The 19,347-nt window shown below is 43.6% G+C and overlaps 1 protein-coding gene across 1 annotated transcript in view; it reads left to right on the plus strand.

Moving 5' to 3' along the window:
• The window catches only part of ltbp4 (latent transforming growth factor beta binding protein 4), a gene marked incomplete at its 5' end in the record, with an annotated part of 171,357 nt that extends 154,218 nt beyond the window's left edge, over positions 1 to 17,139 (plus strand). Inside the window, 6 exons of the mRNA XM_083636544.1 lie at positions 1,030 to 1,182; positions 1,853 to 2,032; positions 5,541 to 5,655; positions 5,870 to 6,177; positions 12,847 to 12,999; positions 13,928 to 17,139. Coding sequence (XP_083492670.1) covers positions 1,030 to 1,182; positions 1,853 to 2,032; positions 5,541 to 5,655; positions 5,870 to 6,177; positions 12,847 to 12,999; positions 13,928 to 14,070 — 1,052 coding nt within the window. The 3' untranslated portion in view covers positions 14,071 to 17,139. The remainder of the gene's footprint in view (positions 1 to 1,029; positions 1,183 to 1,852; positions 2,033 to 5,540; positions 5,656 to 5,869; positions 6,178 to 12,846; positions 13,000 to 13,927) is intronic.
• Positions 17,140 to 19,347: the final 2,208 nt, after the last annotated feature.

A 19,347-nucleotide genomic window follows, 5' to 3' on the forward strand; every position in this document is an offset into this window, starting at 1 on the left:
CTCACGTGGGGGGGAGAATGGTGGATAGCAGTGAACTCCGCTGTTATACTGTATAATATAATAATATAATAATATAATATAATATAATAATGTCACTGTAGCTTGTAGTACGTCACAAGTGCCAAAAGATGTCAGTAGTTACATTTAGGTTAAAGCACCTCGTGTCAGTGTCAATCATGATCTATTTGAACTTTAATCTTGTCAAGGTAGCAGATGGCTAACCAGAAGCTACTGCTTATTACTGGGAATGCATTGCACATAACGAACTACATAACAAACAAGAAGCACGTCAGAAAAACAAGGAATAGACTGATCAGAGGGAATTAGAAATACAGGCCTGTCTCCTTCCAATAAACACCTGCTACCATCTGCACCTGAGATCAATAAAGGCCTGGGCCATTAGTAGAGGGAATATGCTAGGTCAGTGGTTCTGAAATGGGGGTCCGCGGCACTTTGCCAGGGGGTCCGCGAAAAGTTTTCAGGTAAAAAAATAAATATATATATATATATATATATATATATATATATATATATATATTTTTTTTTTTATTAAAAAAAAATGCTACATGTTACTTATTCCTTCTCAAACTACTTCCTACATGGTGCTAGTCTATCAAAATATCTTGGCTGTCATTGATGGTGTTGCATAGTGGTTTTCTGTACTGTTGACAAATTGTGATATTGTAAGTCGCTTTTGGACAAAACAAAAGTGTCTGCTAAATGACGTAATGTAAATGTAATGTAAGAAAAAAAAAGAAAAAAAAAAAGTGCAAAATCTTCATAGATAGTTTATGCTTTAAATCTAAAATGGTTCATGGATTACATTCTAATAACAAACCTATCAAATTAAAAGTCAAGCACGTTACCGTGGAAACAATTAAGCTTAGCGCAAAATCACAAATCAGAATGAGGGGGTCCCCGGTATATTTTCTATCTTGTAAGGGGTCCTTGGCTGAAAAACATTTGAGAACCTCTGCGCTAGGTTGTTAAACGTGTGGCTTTGTCGTGACTTTTCTTTGACTTTTCCAGATGAGAACCTGTCGTTCTGCTGGCAGCATGTGACCTTTGAGCTGGTGTGTCAGAGCCCCCTGCTGGGAGCTCAGGTCACCTTCATCGACTGCTGCTGTCTGTTCGGAGAGGGCTGGGGGCTGCAGTGCGCCCTATGTCCCGCTACTGATTCTGGTGAGTGTGGGGGGGGGGGGGCATCAAACTCACGGGCCACATGGAGCCAATTTGACCTCAAGTGGGCCAGATGAACAAAATCATCAATAGCTTATTATAATAACAATGAGAAGTGTCTTCTTGGCTATGCCGTTTTACGTGCGATCGGGCTGAAACTTTCAGGAGATATAGAAAGGATTTCTTAAAAACTCATGTGTGTGTGTCATTTGACACAATAATCAAAATCGCCCTGGACAGTGAAACGCTATGGTAAAAATGGCTGAAATGGCAGCCATTTTGAAATTTACATGGAATAAATCTGGCTTCTCTGTGGTCATAAGTTTGATAGCAAGATCACATACATGTTGCACAATTCTACACACCTTTGTCTCCAAAATAGCATTTCCGGGGTGATAATGGTAGCCATTGGCCATTAGAAAAATCTTGATTTTTGCGTGGCTAATATAATTTGATCAAAAGAACGATCCCCAAGCAGTATTTGTGGCAATTCTGGTGCTTCTTTTCAGATGTGAACGATTTTACATTAAAGTGCATTCATTTAATCTGTTCCACTATTTATTTCCTCATTTAACGAGCCAATCAATCACCTAAAATCTCTCTGTGTCTCTCCCTCTCCCTTTCTGTCTCTCTCTCCCTCTATGTCTCTCTCTCTGCCTCTCTTTCTCTCCAGAGGACTATGCTAGTCTGTGCAGCTCAGTTCTGCCTCCTTACCCAGACTTGTATGACCTGGACACAGGAGCCAGGCCGGGCCCTCCTCCTCCATACTCTGATGGTTACCCATACTCGTATGACCCGGACACAGGAGCCAGGCTGGGCCCGGCCCGAGGGGGAGGAGGAGGAGGAGGAGGAGGTAAGATGAAGAAAACGAAATATCTAGGACTATTGAATGATGCTCACTTTGATTGGTTTCCTCCATTTATTTACAGCAGCGTTTCATAACCTTTTCCAGCTCAGGAACCCACTTGAAAATCCCATAAAAAATACGGAGGCCAAATGATGCGTTCTCAGAACACTTTTTATTTTAACACAGCATCTGAAACATGTTGTAGCATTTTCAGTGTTACAGTTTTCAAGGAGCAGTCCATCAGCAAGTTTTTTTTTTTAATTTGTTCAATATAAAAAATAATAATAATAATGATTTGGCGGCCCACCAGAGGGCCGCGGCCCACAGGTTGTAAATCGCTGATTTACAGGTTTCTATGCATATCATTTTAGTATTTATGTATTTATAAGTATGGATGATTCTGTCCTCCACAGCACACAACACCATTCATACTACAGTCGTTTTTCCATTGTGTGCCTGGGCGGTGAACCAGTAGAGGGCGCTCTCTGCCAGGACGATGGCCTCAGCCTGTTTGTCTCCGAGCTGCTTCAAATTATTCTCTATTTTCCCAAAACTGTAAAGACAAAAGCAAAAAGCCAAACTGCTGCTCAGCCTCAGACCCATGAGAGCAAATTACATCCTGTTAATGTCATTAATTAATTTAAATTAATTGAGTTTAATATGATTAAGCTCTGTCCCATGCCTCAAGTCAATTTCCACTGTCAGATCAGAACAACTCAAGAGTCCAGTATCAATTTAATATCTTAAGGAAAGCTAAATATCTAGGACCTTTCAATGCAATATGACTTTCAATCTTAAGGTGCGTTCACACCGACCTATTAAAGTTTTTCGCTGGCATCGAGTTTACATACAAAGTCAATGCAAACGAGCGATTGAACATATATTCGCCCGGAAGAAAAATCACTGGGTGTCCGAGCGACAGAGACAGAGCGATAGGGCGAAAATTCGCTCGTCGCCCGAGATGAAATATCCCAACTCAGTCAAATCAGTCGCTCGCTGTTCGACGCTGATTGGCTGCCGTGTGAGAGTGAGTCAAGGATCACACTGGCTTGGAACAAACCGCTGGTTTATTTTGTGGCAACAAACCGCATTGACAGCTGATTGACAGGCTGACAGCTGACATGAAGTGAAGTCTGTACTACCGGTATAGAGCTCGCGTTAGGAGCACGCTGATAGGCTTAGCTTGTAAACAACTACGGTGGCTCGTAGTGGACAAACATCATGACATTGCGTAATGTTATAGCCCCCAGTTGTCCGTCAATTCTTGTGCCTGTTGACGAGTGATTTAAACACAGCGACAGAGCGATTCCAAAGGGTTGAATCGAGCGACAGAGAGGAAAATAAATATCTCGGTGTGAACACAGCTTAAAGTCGAGCTGAACCTAAGAATGACCTGGGTATGCAGTGCACCTATTTAATAATGTATGCAAAACAAATCACAACAATCTAATTTCTTTAGTTTTTCACTTTTTTTCACATCAAAATTTGTTTTTCAAGATTTCATTCATAACAGTAATTTACAGTTTGCTGATGTCACCTAGTACTATCAAATTTGTACCCCATTTCAACCAATCATTTCACGACATGCAGCTGTCAATCAAATCTTCATTACAGGATAATTTTCTCTTCCAAATGAAGGGGAAAATGGCGCCTAGTGCCTGTCATCTGGCAGAGTTTCTAGCCCATAAACTAACTACTAACTTGAGCAATTATGCAAACTAAATCAAACGGTAATGTCTAAGAATGCAAAGAAATGTAACTGGCTCGTTAAAACACGCATTCCAGGAATATTATTTACATTTATAACGATAATGGCGCGCGCCTCCGAGCCTGACAGCCTCCCTGGCTGTCAGGGGTCGTCTCTCGGAGATTCGAGGCGGGCGGGCAGCACCTATGGATCGGATTGTCCGCTCGCTCCGCACAAAGCAGCTGGCTCCCTGGTACTCTGCGGGTCCCACTCGCGTAGCACGACAACACGCTGAATCCCACTCGATTTGGGGGTGGAACACGCCAGGATTGGCCAATGCCAAAGCCAATCCTCAGAATTGTCAAATCAAATCATCGACACGTATATGGTCTGCCTCTCAATTCGTTTTCAGTGTCCGACGCTCGCGCTGGTGCATTCCGTTCCGGTTCACTTCGACTTTAAGTAATTTACACAAACACTGGGGCCCATATCTTACGCCCAGTGCTAGGGCAAGGGCAAGCATTATCTTTGCTAGTTTCCAGCAGACAATTGGACTCGAGTCATAGGGACTCGGACTCGAGTCGACTCGAGTCGCAAATTTGACGACTTCCGACTCGACTCGGACTTGGAAGGTAAATACTTGAAACTCGACTCGGACTTGGAAGAAAATGACTCGAAACTCGACTCGGACTTGTGACAAGATCAGCCGAGTGCACCAGCTGGGCGTACGCCTAGGTTTACACGCTACGTCCGATGTAGAACTCAAAGTTACGACTAACTTAATTTTATGACTAGTGCACCCTGTATGCGCTGCGTCTGTGTATGGAGCAGGCGTAAAAGTTACACCCAAATGCGTAGCTACTCACTGACAGCTGTCTCATCTTGATCTGCGCGTGATGCGGCCGGAATCTTCTCCAAAAATATCGATCGATATGTGCTGTAAATAAGCTGATGCGTCGGAAGATCTTTCAATTTCTTCCTGACTTCGTCAACTGCCCGCAGTGCGCAGTCTGCCATCGCATTCAGTACTGATTGCACTTGTGATCAAACTGCTTGTGTTGGCGCTGTTAAAGTGAGCTGTGAGAACGTTTCTATGCTTTGAATACAACTCTATAAGTTTGAGCTGAGTTGGAGCTGTCTGTCAGCTGTCTCGAACTCGTCTGAGAGAAGTGTGTTGCTTGGCAACAAGCACGCATTAACGTGAACGCGCACGTCTGCAGCCTAAATAATCTCTGCCTTGTCATTTTTTCTAACCTGTGACTCGACTTGACATAACCTGTGACTCGACTCGAGACTTGACTTGAAATAACATTGTGACTTGACTTGACTTGACTTGCCGACAAAAGGAAAGACTTGGGACTTGCTTGAGACTCGGGACCAATTGACTTGAGACTCGCTTGGGACTCGGATCAGAGGGACTTGGACAATTGTCTGGTTTCCAGGACTCAAAATCTCCCTTTTTTATTTTAATTACCACAGGGTCACTGAAACCCATCCTTTGATGTACTGACCCAGTGGTCTTTGATGTCCTGACCCAGTGGTCTTTGATGTACTGACCCAGTGGTCTTTGATGTCCTGACCCAGTGGTCTTTGATGTCCTGACCCAGTGGTCTTTGATGTACTGATCCAGTGGTCAGTACATCAAAGAAAACAAGGGAGATTTTGAGTGCTAGAAACTAGCAAAGATAATGCTTGCCCTTGCCCTTGCACTTGCACTGGGCGTAAGATATGGCCCAAGATCTCAAGTTAGAAACCTTTTCAAGTCATCAAAGCACAAGTCAGAGTACAATCGTCCCAAGTCACCAGATGCTCTCCTCCTCTCCTCAGCTCCTCCCTACAGTCCGGACTACAGTCGCTCAGACTATGAGGATTACTCTCCAGAAGGGGGCAGCAGATCTGGTTTCAGGGGGAGGACTGGAACATACAGGAGGCCTGGATATGGGTGAGAGACACACGCATGCATGCACGCGCACGCACACACACACACATGCACACACACACACACGCACGCGCACACACACACACACACACACACACACACACACACACACACACACACACACACACACACACTGTGTGCTGTGTGTCTGCTGCATGATGCAGACACACAGTAAATAGTATGTGTCTCTCTCTCCCTTGCTCTCTCCCTCGCTCAGTGCTGGTAGTTACTATAGCGAGGGAGACTACGGCCCCGCCGATGACACCCCACCCAGACGCCCCTCGTTCCGGCTTGGCCCAGACCCCCGCTCCGAGCGGGCATTCGGGGCGCGGCCGCCCCCTCCCTCCCGGCCGGAGGGCGTGCCGCTCAGCCTGGCCCCGCTGCCCAGGGCCTCGCTGCCCGGGGGCCCGTACGAGGAGCAAGACCCCGAGGAGGACGAGGGCGCCTGGAGGCCAGGACCGCCCTTCACCCCCTTCACCGACAGGAGAGGAGGGGGAGGGACAGCGCCACGCAGGCTGTATGAGAGTGAGTCATGCTCGTTTAGAATAGAGGGGTTTCAGGTGATGTCATACTCCCTCTGGCGGCCATATTGGAGGCCGGCTGAGAACACCGGGTTTCATTTTTAAACTTGTCTCTCCATCTGACTGCAGATAACATTAGCCTGTTAGCTAGCTAACCACATCTGTAGATAACGTTAGCCTGTTAGCTAGTTAACCACATCTGCAGATAACGTTAGCTAGTTAACCACATCTGTAGATAACGTTAGCCTGTTAGCTAGCTAACCACATCTATAGATAATGTTAGCTAGTTAACCACATCTGTAGATAACGTTAGCCTGTTAGCTAGTTAACCACATCTGTAGATAACGTTAGCCTGTTAGCTAGCTAACCACATCTATAGATAACGTTAGCTAGTTTACCACATCTGTAGATAACGTTAGCCTGTTAGCTAGTTAACCACATCTGTAGATGACGTTAGCCTGTTAGCTAGCTAACCACATCTATAGATAATGTTAGCTAGTTAACCACATCTGTAGATAACGTTAGCCTGTTAGCTAGCTAACCACATCTGTAGATAACGTTAGCCTGTTAGCTAGCTAACCACATCTGTAGATAACGTTAGCCTGTTAGCTAGTTAACCACATCTGTAGATAACGTTAGCCTGTTAGCTAGTTAACCACATCTGTAGATAACGTTAGCCTGTTAGCTAGTTAACCACATCTGTAGATAACGTTAGCCTGTTAGCTAGTTAACCACATCTGTAGATAACGTTAGCCTGTTAGCTAGCTAACCACATATATAGATAATGTTAGCCTGTTAGCTAGCTAACCACATATATAGATAACGTTAGCCTGTTAGCTAGTTAACCTAAGATGACCAGATTTCTCAAATGAAAATCGCGGACATTTCCAGTCCGGCAATCAATAATATTGTCATTAATATCCAATGTTACCTATGAAATGATAAAGGGGGATGATTCTGGTTTCATTGGCCCCTGGTGACCCCCCCCCCCCCCCCACACACACACACACACACACACACACACACACACGTCATTCACTGTGCCCCTTTACAAAATGTCAATGTGTTCCAGCAGCATTGGCCTGGCCTTCTGAACCTACAGCGCCGAATGTTTTATGAATAGCCTCAGATCTCAAAAAGTAATTTCCGAGTCCTAGGTGCTTTTCCAATGTTTTCCTGGAAGAGCAGGACAGCAAAACATGTAAACACTTGTTGGATGCCTGGATCCAAACATAGATATACCTTTTTGCTTGAGTGGTTGGCCAGTGGGCACATCTGTAAAGGGTAGACTTGTTGGTACTCATAGGCCATGTTCAGACTAGGAGGCCAAATCTGATTTGTGAACTTTAATGACCTATTAATGATTCTATCCAGATTGGTTTTATAAGTCTGGACGCTCCAAGTCTGATTTGTGTCACTTGTCCCAAACCACATATGGAGGTCTGGACACACAGATCCGACTTGAACACTTGCCCAAATCAGATTTGTGGCAGTGCGGACACACTCCCAAATCAGATTTGGGAAACCAATCAAGATAATGATGATTAATGACTTTAGCAGCCAATCGGATTTGCCTGTAATGTGAACATGGCCATAGAATCCATTCTCATTCAGATACCTATAGAGGTCAGGGGTCCTCTTTGAAATTGTCCATATGCCGGTTTTTCAAAATGTATTATTTAGCCCCCTTCCTTCCCGACAAGGTATCATGGCATTGTTGGTCCCAATGGATGCTGTAGGTCGGCGATCCTCAAAGTCCAGACTCCGGTCCGCATCCGGACCGAGACACCGTCCTATCCGGACCGAGCCCTATAACCTACAAATCATTGATAACTTACATTTTCACGGAGCGTTTCTATTTTAACCGGCACATGCTTTGATAGTATTTACGGTACTACTGGTTTATCTGCCAGGAAGCTCACAGACCAATGCACGCGCTGTAAATCATCACACGTGATGCTACTCGGCCAATCAAATAAGCGAATCGTTTCTCTCTGTTGTTTCGAGTGGTGCTGCGAGAGCACACGGACGGAGGGGACGCGACGCGAGGAGAGAGATAGTAATTTCACACGGTGTGCTCAAAAGAAACCACTCTTACATGTCCATTCATTGTTCTTACGGGCAGATTAAAACCAGTATGTCTCGTGTGAAGTGCGGTGCGATCCTGACCGGTCTATGGAAGCGCCACACATGAGCAAACACACATACACACACCAGGGCACACTCACTGCCCAACGCCACAGCATGCGAGGTTGATCGACAGACAGACAGATAGACAGACAGACAGACAGACAGACAGACAGATAGACAGATAGATAGATAGATAGATAGATAGATAGATAGATAGATAGATAGATAGATAGATAGATAGATAGGGAGCTCACTTCTCTCAAGAGAAAAGGTTATTTGTTGGCTGAGAGTGTTAAATGTGAAATGGAGTGAAGAAAAGGGGAAACTTATTTCTCTTAAATTTAAGCACTTCATTTTAAGATGCACATTTTTCCAAAGCACTCTGTTGTATGTTATTTTTAAATGCATTATTTTACTTGAAATGAGAAAAGAGAATTTATTTATTATAGTAGGCTAGTTATGTATAATTAATCCAGTTAAATATGAAAACTGTAAATAAGCATTGTTGATGTTTATTTTGATTTAACAGTCAGTTGTTGACTACATACAGACATTGTACCATTAGGCTACTTCAATCATTGAGTTCAATGGCACTGAATCATAGCGTAAGCTACGTTACAATGTTCCGGACCTTTGCTTGAGGAAATTTTCTCTAACTGGACCTCTTTGAATTTTAATTGAGTGCCCCTGCTGTAGGTCTTACAGTTTCACACCCTATAGCCTAAGTATCTTCACTCGAGATTTAAGAATGAGCCTGCTAGAGCTAGAGTCATATCGGCCGCAGACGCCAGTAGAAAATCGAGGACATTTTCAGGGACAGCTCCAGCCGGGGACAGGTCACCAAAAACGGGGACTGTCCGGTCACCTTAAGTTAACCACATCTGTAGATAACGTTAGCCTGTTAGCTAGTTAACCACAGCTAGGACAATTCACCCCAAAATCATACGTGTTTTTCCTCTCACCTGTAGTGCTAGTTATCCATCTAGATTGTTTTGGTGTGAGTTGCTGAGTTTTGGAGATATCGGAGATATCGGCCGTAAAGACGTCTGGGCCTTCTCTTCGATACAATGGAACTGGATGGCACTCAGCTTGTGCTGCTCAAAGCGCCAAAAATGTCATTCGAAACTCAAGAGCAATATCTCTTCGAGAAATCATGACCCGGTTACTCCAGATAATCCACAGACCTTGTTCTCAGCAGATTCATGTAGGAACTATTTTCTTTCCACTGAACTAGTGTAGTTCGGTCGAAAGCAGGAAGCTGCTAGCTAGCAGTGGGTGTAGTTCGATAAAAAGAAATAGCCATCACTGTTGTCTTGTTGTTAACACATCTGATTAGCACACAAGCTAACATTGCGTAGCTGCTAGTGGTGGCTAGATGTTGCATGATAATGCTAAAGTTACTTACTTTGCTAAGATAGCTTTCTGGCTAGTTAGCTAGCTAGCAAAAAAACAAGGCAACCTAAAGGGCTCATTATACTCGAGCAAGCTCCGTGGGGGTGGAGCTCCGCGAGTCTCCGCGAGTCACCGTGCGGACTTCGCTGGGGCAGATGCTATTATACTCAGAAGTGATCAGCCAAGTGATCAGCATGTATTGTACAATGGTAATAGTGAGAACAGCCCGTGAAAAGTCGCAATGAAACGCTATTATGTGCAGTACTGAGTGCGCTTTTACTCTCAAACGACCCTACATCAGCACATGAATGAATCACCAAACTTGTTTTTACTGAAAACCGTTTCAATTCTCAGCCCTGATAGCCTACTCTGTGCTGCTTTTAATCTCTCTCAATAATGCTCTCAGCACAACACATTTACTTGGTGAAATGACTAAAAGCGAACAGTTGCAAATCAAAGTTTATAGCCTACCACATGGGTCAAGAAATGTGGGGAAAACACAGCTCAGTGTTCAGGGCTCAGTGGCTTGAAAGCGGCCATGTTTGGAGAGAAGCTGTGCGGAGGTCGCGCTGTGAGGAAAAAAAATCAGGCACACGGTGGGTGCCCTACGGGGGTATAACCACGCCCAACAAATGTACGTCATTTGACGCACCCCGGCCCTCGCTCCACCCCCATGGTGAGCATAAAGCAGCCTTAAGACCTCCAGTCAAAGCAAATTACCTTACAAAATGCATTTTATAACAGACTTGAAACTTTTTCACATTTGTACACATATACTATTAATCCTTATGTTAGATGTTTATGTTTATGTTTATGTTTATTTGCACATTAAATGAAAACAGAAACAAAATAAAAAATGTTTACAACATTGGAGAAAAAAACATGTGCAGGTGAGATAGAAACCCACTACGGGTTTATATAAAGATCTCACCTCAAGAGAAAAACATAATAATACAAGTTACTCAATTAACATTGAACAAACATTACAATGCAATGATAACTCAGATTAGTGAAATAAAAAAATAAAAAATAAAAAAATAGGAATAAAAAGAGAAATAAAAATGAGAATGAGGTTTAGACCTCTCTCAGAAATGCCATAGCTCACTCAGTGCCAAATTTACCAGACATTAGAAAACCTTTTAGTTTCTTTTTGTACACAGACAGGGATAGAGAAACAGTCAATAAATGTAAGTTTGAATTCCATATTTTGGCTCCATGATATTTTAACGAAAATTGACCTCTGGATGTACGATACAATGGTATATTCAGGTTATTACTTTGTCTAGTAGGATAAGTATGAATTTGTGAATTACAGATGAAAAATGATTTACAATTTTCTGGTAAGTCAGTACTCATGTACTTCAATTTGAAAATGAAAATGCAGGTTTGAAAAATGTTGATATCAAAAATTGACATCACACCACATTTACAAAAGAGCGCGGCAGTTTCAGCATACGGCTTTGAAAATGTTGCTAGTCTAACAAAACGTTTTTGTAGCAATAAAAGTTTATGCAAATGAGTGGGGAAGGTACTAGCCCAAACAATATTACAGTATGAAAGGTATGGGAATATTAGACTGTAATATAAAGTTAGAAGACAAGAGAAATTAAGAAGTCCACAAATCCTTCTAATAATTCCAAGGGATTTTGTGATCTTCTTACAGACCTGGCTGATATGGTCTTTCCAGGTGAGTTTCTCATCGATCAGGACTCCTAGAAACCTGGTGGATGAGACTTTACTAATTTCAACACCATCAATAGATATTTTAAATAATTCCGAATTATAATTCATTTTACCAGCAAATATCATAAAATTTGATTTTTTTACATTTAAAGCCAATTTATTCGATTGAAACCATCTGGAATACCTGAGAAGACCAATGTTTACCTCATTCATAAGGACAGTTACATTTTTATTGGACATCAATAAGTTTGTGTCGTCTGCGAATAATATTGGAAACATAGTATCCGATACTGCTGCAAGATCGTTTATGAATATAAGAAAAAGTAAAGGCCCCAAGATTGAGCCTTGAGGCACCCCACACTGAATTTTAGCCTTGTTCGACTCTATACCATTAAAAGTAACATATTGTTCTCTATTATAAACATAATTATTAAGCCACCCGAAAATATTGCCATGAAAACCATATGCATACAGTTTTGAAACCAAGATGTCATGATTAACCGAATCAAAAGCTTTTGAGAGATCCAAAAAAATACCACAAGCAAATTCCTTTTTTTCCAAAGCAGTGTGAATCCTGTCCACTAACTGTAGAAGGGCCATGTAAGCCGAGTGGTTTTTGCGGAATCCGTACTGGTGTTCATACAGGATATTTTGCTTATTCAAATGATTAATAATACGTTTATAAACTAATTTTTCGAGAATTTTGGAGAAACATGGGAGAACAGAAATGGGTCGATAGTTAGTAAAGGATCCAGGATCACCTGCTTTGAAAAGTGGGATGACTTTTGCAAGTTTGAGGTCAGATGGAACAACACCCGTTTCCATGGACATTGTAAAAATGTGCAATAAAGGTTTGATAATTTAGTTTTTTACTTCCTTCACAAGGGATGAACTAATTCCATCGTGACCTGGAGCAGAATTTTTTAATTCCATTATAATTTCATTTATCTCTTCATTGTCGGGAGGTTCAAAAGAGCAAACGGGAGGAAAGGAACCTTGTATATAATCAGTTGGATTCACGTTGGTTTTTCCAGACTTGTTGGATATGGAAAGTCCCACATTCACAAAAAACTCATTGAATTTACAGGCAATATCAAAAGGATTGGTGATGGAAGTGTTCCCATCTAAGAAGCTAGGGGGAAGCTTATTGGACACTTTTTTCTTTTGGAGTAATTAATTTAGAACTTTCCAAGTAGCTTTGATGTTGTTTGCAGAATTTTCAAATTGATTACTGAAGTACTTTTTTTTGGCTGCTTTTAGATCTTCTTGTTATCTGTGAATGATTCAATCATGCTGCATTCATGTGGTGTCCCGACTGGCAAAACTCACGTGAACGGAGGAAAAAACGACTTGCCAACTGGGAAAATCAGAGCATCCAAGGAGCACATGAATGTAGCATGAATGGGTAGCCTGTATGTCAGAGGGCTCAGTCCTCTCTCTCTCTCTCTCTCTCTCCTCTCTCGCTCAGGACGTTATGACTCGTACGCAGGGCTGAGTGGAGAAGGGGATTGTGGGATACTGCACGGCTGTGAGAACGGCAGGTGTATCCGCGTGTCTGAAGGGTACACCTGTGACTGTTACCAAGGATACGAACTCGACATGACCTCCATGACCTGCATAGGTAGGTGCAGAGCTCTGATTGGTCAGCAACACTCACACATTCATCACACTGTTCTGTATTTCTTTCTTTTTTTATCAGGACTATAGCAAGTCAACGGACACACAGGCAGACAGGCAGACAGACAGACAGACAGGCAGACAGACAGACAGGCAGACAGACAGACAGACAGACAGACAGACAGGCAGGCAGACAGACAGACAGGCAGACAGGCAGACAGACAGACAGACAGACAGACAGACAGACAGGCAGGCAGACAGACACACAGACAGACAGACAGGCAGACAGACAGACAGACAGGCAGGCAGACAGACAGACAGACAGACACACAGACAGACAGACAGACAGACAGGCAGACAGACAGACAGACAGACAGACAGACAGACAGACAGACAGACAGGCAGACAGACAGACAGACAGACAGACAGAGAGGCAGACAGACAGACAGACAGGCAGACAGGCAGACAGACAGACAGACAGGCAGGCAGACAGACAGACAGACAGACAGACATATACACACCTGGTAAAGTGCTCAAAATAGCTTCTATGGTAGTTCCCGCTACAATAGGTGTCTCCAGGACCACATTTTGCCTTGATGACACACACAGACTCACAAGGTGAAAACAATACCATCCCCGCTGTAATGACACTGATTGTTCCACGGGGGGTGCTATGTTGTTAGTTCATTCATCCATGTGTCACACACAATGATTCCCGCACCACTGATCACATTCTGATCAAACGCTCCTCATGTTGTCCATGTGTCACATCTGATATGTCAGACACTGCTGAGCCAAATGACGCATCTCACTCACAGTTTTTTTCCTATATTTTGTCAGCTTTACACTAATTGGCCCAAAGGGGGCGCTCTAATAACAGGTCAATTGTGTGTGTGTGTGTGTGTGTGTGTGTGTGTGTGTGTGTGTTGCAGATATAAATGAGTGTGAGGACGGCGTGGGGGTGGAGTTCCAGTGTGTGAACGCTCGCTGTGTGAACACTGACGGCTCCTTCCGCTGCGTCTGCCGGAGGGGATACGTCATGTCGCGCAGACCCAACCACTGTGTGGCCGCTTAGACCGGACCAGGACCAGGACCAGACTGGATAGACTAGACCAGGACCAGGACCAGACTGGATAGACTAGACCAGGGGTTACCAATCTTCCCCAAACTAATTGCATTCAAACAAAACCCAGAAATGCCGCCCAATCCAATTTTGCACAATGCAACCCAAATTAGCCTAATTGGGCTGAAAACCACCCAATCTGGCAACACTGAGCATAACTGCTGTGGGGGGGGGATCTAAAAATAACATTTTAAATCATTTGTTTCACTAGCTTTGTGGCGCTCGCTCGCTCCATTCACCGAGGAACTCACGCACGAACATGTCACGCACACAACATGTCATGCACGCAACATGTCATGCACGCAACATGTCATGCACGCAACATGTCACGCACGCAACATGTCACGCACGCAACATGTCACGCACGCAACATGTCATGCACGCAACATGTCATGCACGCAACATGCACGAGTGGCTGAAAAAGAAGCCAAAACACACAGAGGGGCGTGGCTTCCTTCACTGCGTAGAACTGCGTTCCTCGTCAGTCTCACCACAAGTAGTGTTTTGCCGATATCTAGCAGGGCTGAATATCGTATTAGTTACTTTAAAGTTGTGTGAACTGTCTTGTCACAGTTTTAAAATGTGTGAATTGAGTGAAAAGTGCATTCCTTAAAAGTCAGCTAGAGTGAATCATGACATCACGCACTCTAGGCTGGCTCCGTACGATCCCATTATAAAGGGCGAAAAAAGTATCAAACTTCAAATGTGATTTCTCAAAAAGTACAAAAGATATCAAAAAACTTAAATAAAGTGATGAAATACTAAGAGTGGTGACCCGTTTAAAGTTTGTAGTACAAAGTATGAAAGAGTACTTTAGAGTACAAAGAGGGCATGGATTGAACAGTCCTCCCATAGACTTACATTCTAAGAACAAAGTTGAGTTGTGTGCTGCATTTGGGCATCAAGATGGCCGCCACAACAAAAAGATTCCGTGACTGCAAGTCACGAATTGAAGTTTTGGGGAAGAAGAAGGAAGTGATACACAGGTTTATAGTTTTACCCCGGCATAGATCTTAAAGGAGAACTGCACCGAGATACAAGATTTGGCCTTTCAAAAAGTATTTTTTCAAAACATGAGTCTTGAAAAAGGGCGGTCGTCTTATGATCAGGGCCGTCCTATATTTGGACCAATACGGTAGTTTGACAGTTATTTAGAGTTGATTTGAGTTAAGTGTGGTCCACTGATGTAATTAATGCACAACTGACATCACTGGTCCTCAACCTCAAATCAACTCTCAATAACTGACAAACTAAATGACGGTCTGATGTGGTGAGATCATGTGCAAATTAAATCGGCAGTGTTTTTCGGTGAAGTTCCCCTTTAATGTAAGCCAGACTTGAGTTCACTTTATGAGCTCCGGTGTGTGAACAATATTTTGTAAGAGATCATGATTACGATTCCAATGAATATGAAATCAGCACCGAATATGAAATCAGCATCTAGTTCTCTATTTGCATGACACTGAGCTGTTTCTATAAGGCTAAGATTTGAAGGACACCATCCTCCAAAGAAAGGAAGAAAGCATCGTTCATTTTAGACATCTTTTTTTTTTTTTTTTTTTGCATTCAGTCAGGTTGTAACGCTGTTGATTTGTGCCTATATCATGTACATAACAATTCACCTTTTTACAAAATACGCTTTACCAAATGAATGAAGCTAAAGCAACTACGAGCAACATTTTCGCTTGTTACGAAACAGTCTAAATTGAATAGTGGTGCTTCACATCTTCCCTATAACAGCAGATGAGACCAAAGCCCAGTGAATCGGCGAGTGCTCTCTTGTCGTTTATAGAGTCTCTCTCCGGGACGGAAAGACACGGAAGGGAAACAAAACCGTTTACAGCAGCTGCCCTAAACAAGGCCGAACGGCTTTCCTCGCGACTTCCAGGCGCTTTCTACACTCGCAAACACGTCTCGTTATATTCTAAGTCTGTTTGGAAGTAGTTTTGTAGTTATGCTGCCGTAAACCGTTTCGTTTTCACTTCCGCGTCTTTCCGTCCCGGAGAGAGACTCTATAAACGACAAGAGAGCACTCGCCGCTTCACTCGGCTTTGGTCTCATCTGCTGTTATAGGTCAGATGTGAGGCATCACTAAATTAAATTGAGACTGTTTCATAACACGTGAAAATGTTGCTCGTAGTTGCTTTAACCCATTGATACCTGATGCAGCATTTGTGTGCGTATCCCTTTAAGGGATACGCACACAAATGAGGGATATACACGCAAATGCTGCATCAGGTATCAATGGGTTAACTAAATGAAGCTGTTTCAGTTGATTGTGTTTTTATGACTTTCTGATGTAAGGGAGCCGACGCCATGCACGGACACATATCCCCAAACCCAGACAGCTAGTTGGGGGACGTGACGTGAGTGACGTACTTCCTCCTTCTTTGCGGGCTATTCAAGAGGTTAATTGTCAGCTGCCGCAAGTCGCTTTTATTTGCAGATATCTGACAGTCTATGTGTCAAGTTTCTATTAATATGTGCATGATAAAAGGTCCAAATACCTTTATGAAAGTGCCTTTGATAAAAGAAAGTAGCAGTGAGCCGCTTGGGCGACGGTACCACAGAAGAAGAAAAGCCCTGCAAAACTAGCAGCATTCAGAGAGGAGTGTCCGGATTTGGGTATTTTTCACCTCGCAGCTATTTCACCAGCAATAACGTCATTTCCCCGACCTGACTCTGGTAAGGAAACGGCTCTAGTGAGTGAATGATTCAAACAAGATGTCTCCAGAAAGATAAGGAATGTTGATAGGAGTATTGGCAAAAGAGTGTCCGCGCATGGCGTCGGTGACGCTATAGTTAACATGTTGACTTTATGTTTCTCTTTGCTCCTCAGCGCCTCCTACTGTAAAGTTGATGTATAACATGCACTGTATCTGCCAGAGGCCACGCTCTTGTGTTCACACACCATATTTTGTACATTGTTCAAATGTGTGTCTCTGGTATTTGATCAAATGAATCAATGATTCTCTCTTTTTTATCATTATTGTTTATATGACAAAAAAAAACGAAAATATATTTGCACACACTTTATTGAAAATACGTTGTTGTCGTCTTGTGTTTTTTCTTCTTTTTCTTATCCATACCATGGAAAAATAGTTAACAGGAGTTAAGAAGGAGTTGGAAGGAAACATTGTAGGAGGTAAGGAGGTGTTGGAAGGAAACAGTGTAGGAGGTAAGGAGGTGTTAGAAGGAAGCAGTGTGGAAGGTAAGGAGGTGTTATAGAAGGAAACCATGAAGGAGGTTTTAAAAGGAAACTGTAGGAGGAGGTATTAGAAGGAAACAGTGTAGCAGGTAAGGAGGTGTTAGAAGGAAACAGTGTAGGAGGTAAGGAGGTGTTAGAAGGAAACAGTGTAGGAGGTAAGGAGGTGTTAGAAGGAAACAGTGTAGGAGATAAGGAGGTGTTAGAAGGAAACAGTGTAGGAGATAAGGAGGTGTTAGAAGGAAACAGTGTAGGAGGTAAGGAGGTGTTAGAAGGAAACAGTGTAGGAGATAAGGAGGTGTTAGAAGGAAACAGTGTAGGAGGTAAGGAGGTGTTAGAAGGAAACAGTGTAGCAGGTAAGGAGAAGCGACTCAACTCCTGGTCCAGTCTCTTGTCTCCTCCCGCCTGGACTACTGCAACGTGCTCCTGGCCGGCCTACCTGCCACCGACATCCGACCGCTTCAGCTCATTCAGAACGCTGCAGCCCGTCTGGTATTCAACCAAACCAAATTCTCTCACGTCACTCCCCTCTTCCAGGAGCTCCACTGGCTTCCCATCTCGGCCCGCATCAAATTCAAGACACTGGTACTGGCCTACAGGGCAGTACACCAGTCAGCTCCCCGGTACCTGCAATCCATGGTCAGGTTCCAAACCTCTCAGCGCTCCCTTCGCTCCTCCACCAGTGCAGGTCGCCTCGCCCCTCCTTCGCTACGGGGGCTCAAAAGTCGCTCATCCCGATCTCGACTCTTCTCGTCCCTGGCACCTCAATGGTGGAACGAGCTTCCACCTTCGGTCAGGACAGCTGAATCACTGCCGATCTTTCGGAAAAGACTAAAGACACACCTTTTCAGGCTCCATCTGGGCCCTTCTTGATCTAACTTCGTTCTCTCTCTTTCTTAAAAAAAAAAAAAAAAAAAAAAAAAACTAGGTGTTAGAAGGAAACAGTGTAGGAGGTAAGGAGGTGTTAGAAGGAAACAGTGTAGGAGATAAGGAGGTGTTAGAAGGAAACAGTGTAGGAGGTAAGGAGGTGTTAGAAGGAAACAGTGTAGGAGATAAGGAGGTGTTAGAAGGAAACAGTGTAGCAGGTAAGGAGGTGTTAGAAGGAAATGTAGCAGGTAAGGAGGTGTTAGAAGGAAACAGTGTAGGAGGTAAGGAGGTGTTAGAAGGAAACAGTGTAGGAGGTAAGGAGGTGTTAGAAGGAAACATTGTAGGAGGTAAGGAGGTGTTAGAAGGAAATGTAGCAGGTAAGGAGGTGTTAGAAGGAAACAGTGTAGCAGGTAAGGAGGTGTTAGAAGGAAACAGTGTAGCAGGTAAGGAGGTGTTAGAAGGAAACAGTGTAGGAGATAAGGAGGTATTAGAAGGAAACAGTGTAGGAGGTAAGGAGGTGTTAGAAGGAAACAGTGTAGCAGGTAAGGAGGTGTTAGAAGGAAACAGTGTAGGAGGTAAGGAGGTGTTAGAAGGAAACAGTGTAGGAGGTAAGGAGGTGTTAGAAGGAAACAGTGTAGCAGGTAAGGAGGTGTTAGAAGGAAACAGTGTAGGAGGTATAAGGAGGTGTTAGAAGGAAACAGTGTAGGAGGTATAAGGAGGTGTTAGAAGGAAACAGTGTAGGAGGTAAGGAGGTGTTAGGTGCTGTGGCGCTGAGGCCCTAGCTAGCAGCTAGCCATGTATTATATGTGTGCCGCAAGCTAGCCATGTGTATGAACTGTGTTGTGTGCCGCACACCCCCTGATGGGAGTGTGCAGTTAGCATGTTTCTAGCAGCTAGCCGTGTTGTTGGGTGATGCGCTGTGCGTAATCCTCCACCTGCATCCATAACCCTAATGCTGCACTGTTTAGATCCAAGGCTCTAATCCACTTAATATTATAGGCCAATCCCTCCACACACTGTCTCTCTCTCTCTCTCTCTCTCTCTCTCTCACACACACACACACACACACACTCTCTCTCTCTCTCACACACACACACACACACTCTCTCTCTCTCTCTCTCTCTCTCTCTCTCTCTAGTAGTAATGAGATTAGACTG

The sequence above is a fragment of the Poromitra crassiceps genome (assembly GCF_964638095.1).
Source record: "Poromitra crassiceps genome assembly, chromosome: 5".
Classification (NCBI taxonomy): domain Eukaryota; kingdom Metazoa; phylum Chordata; class Actinopteri; order Beryciformes; family Melamphaidae; genus Poromitra; species Poromitra crassiceps.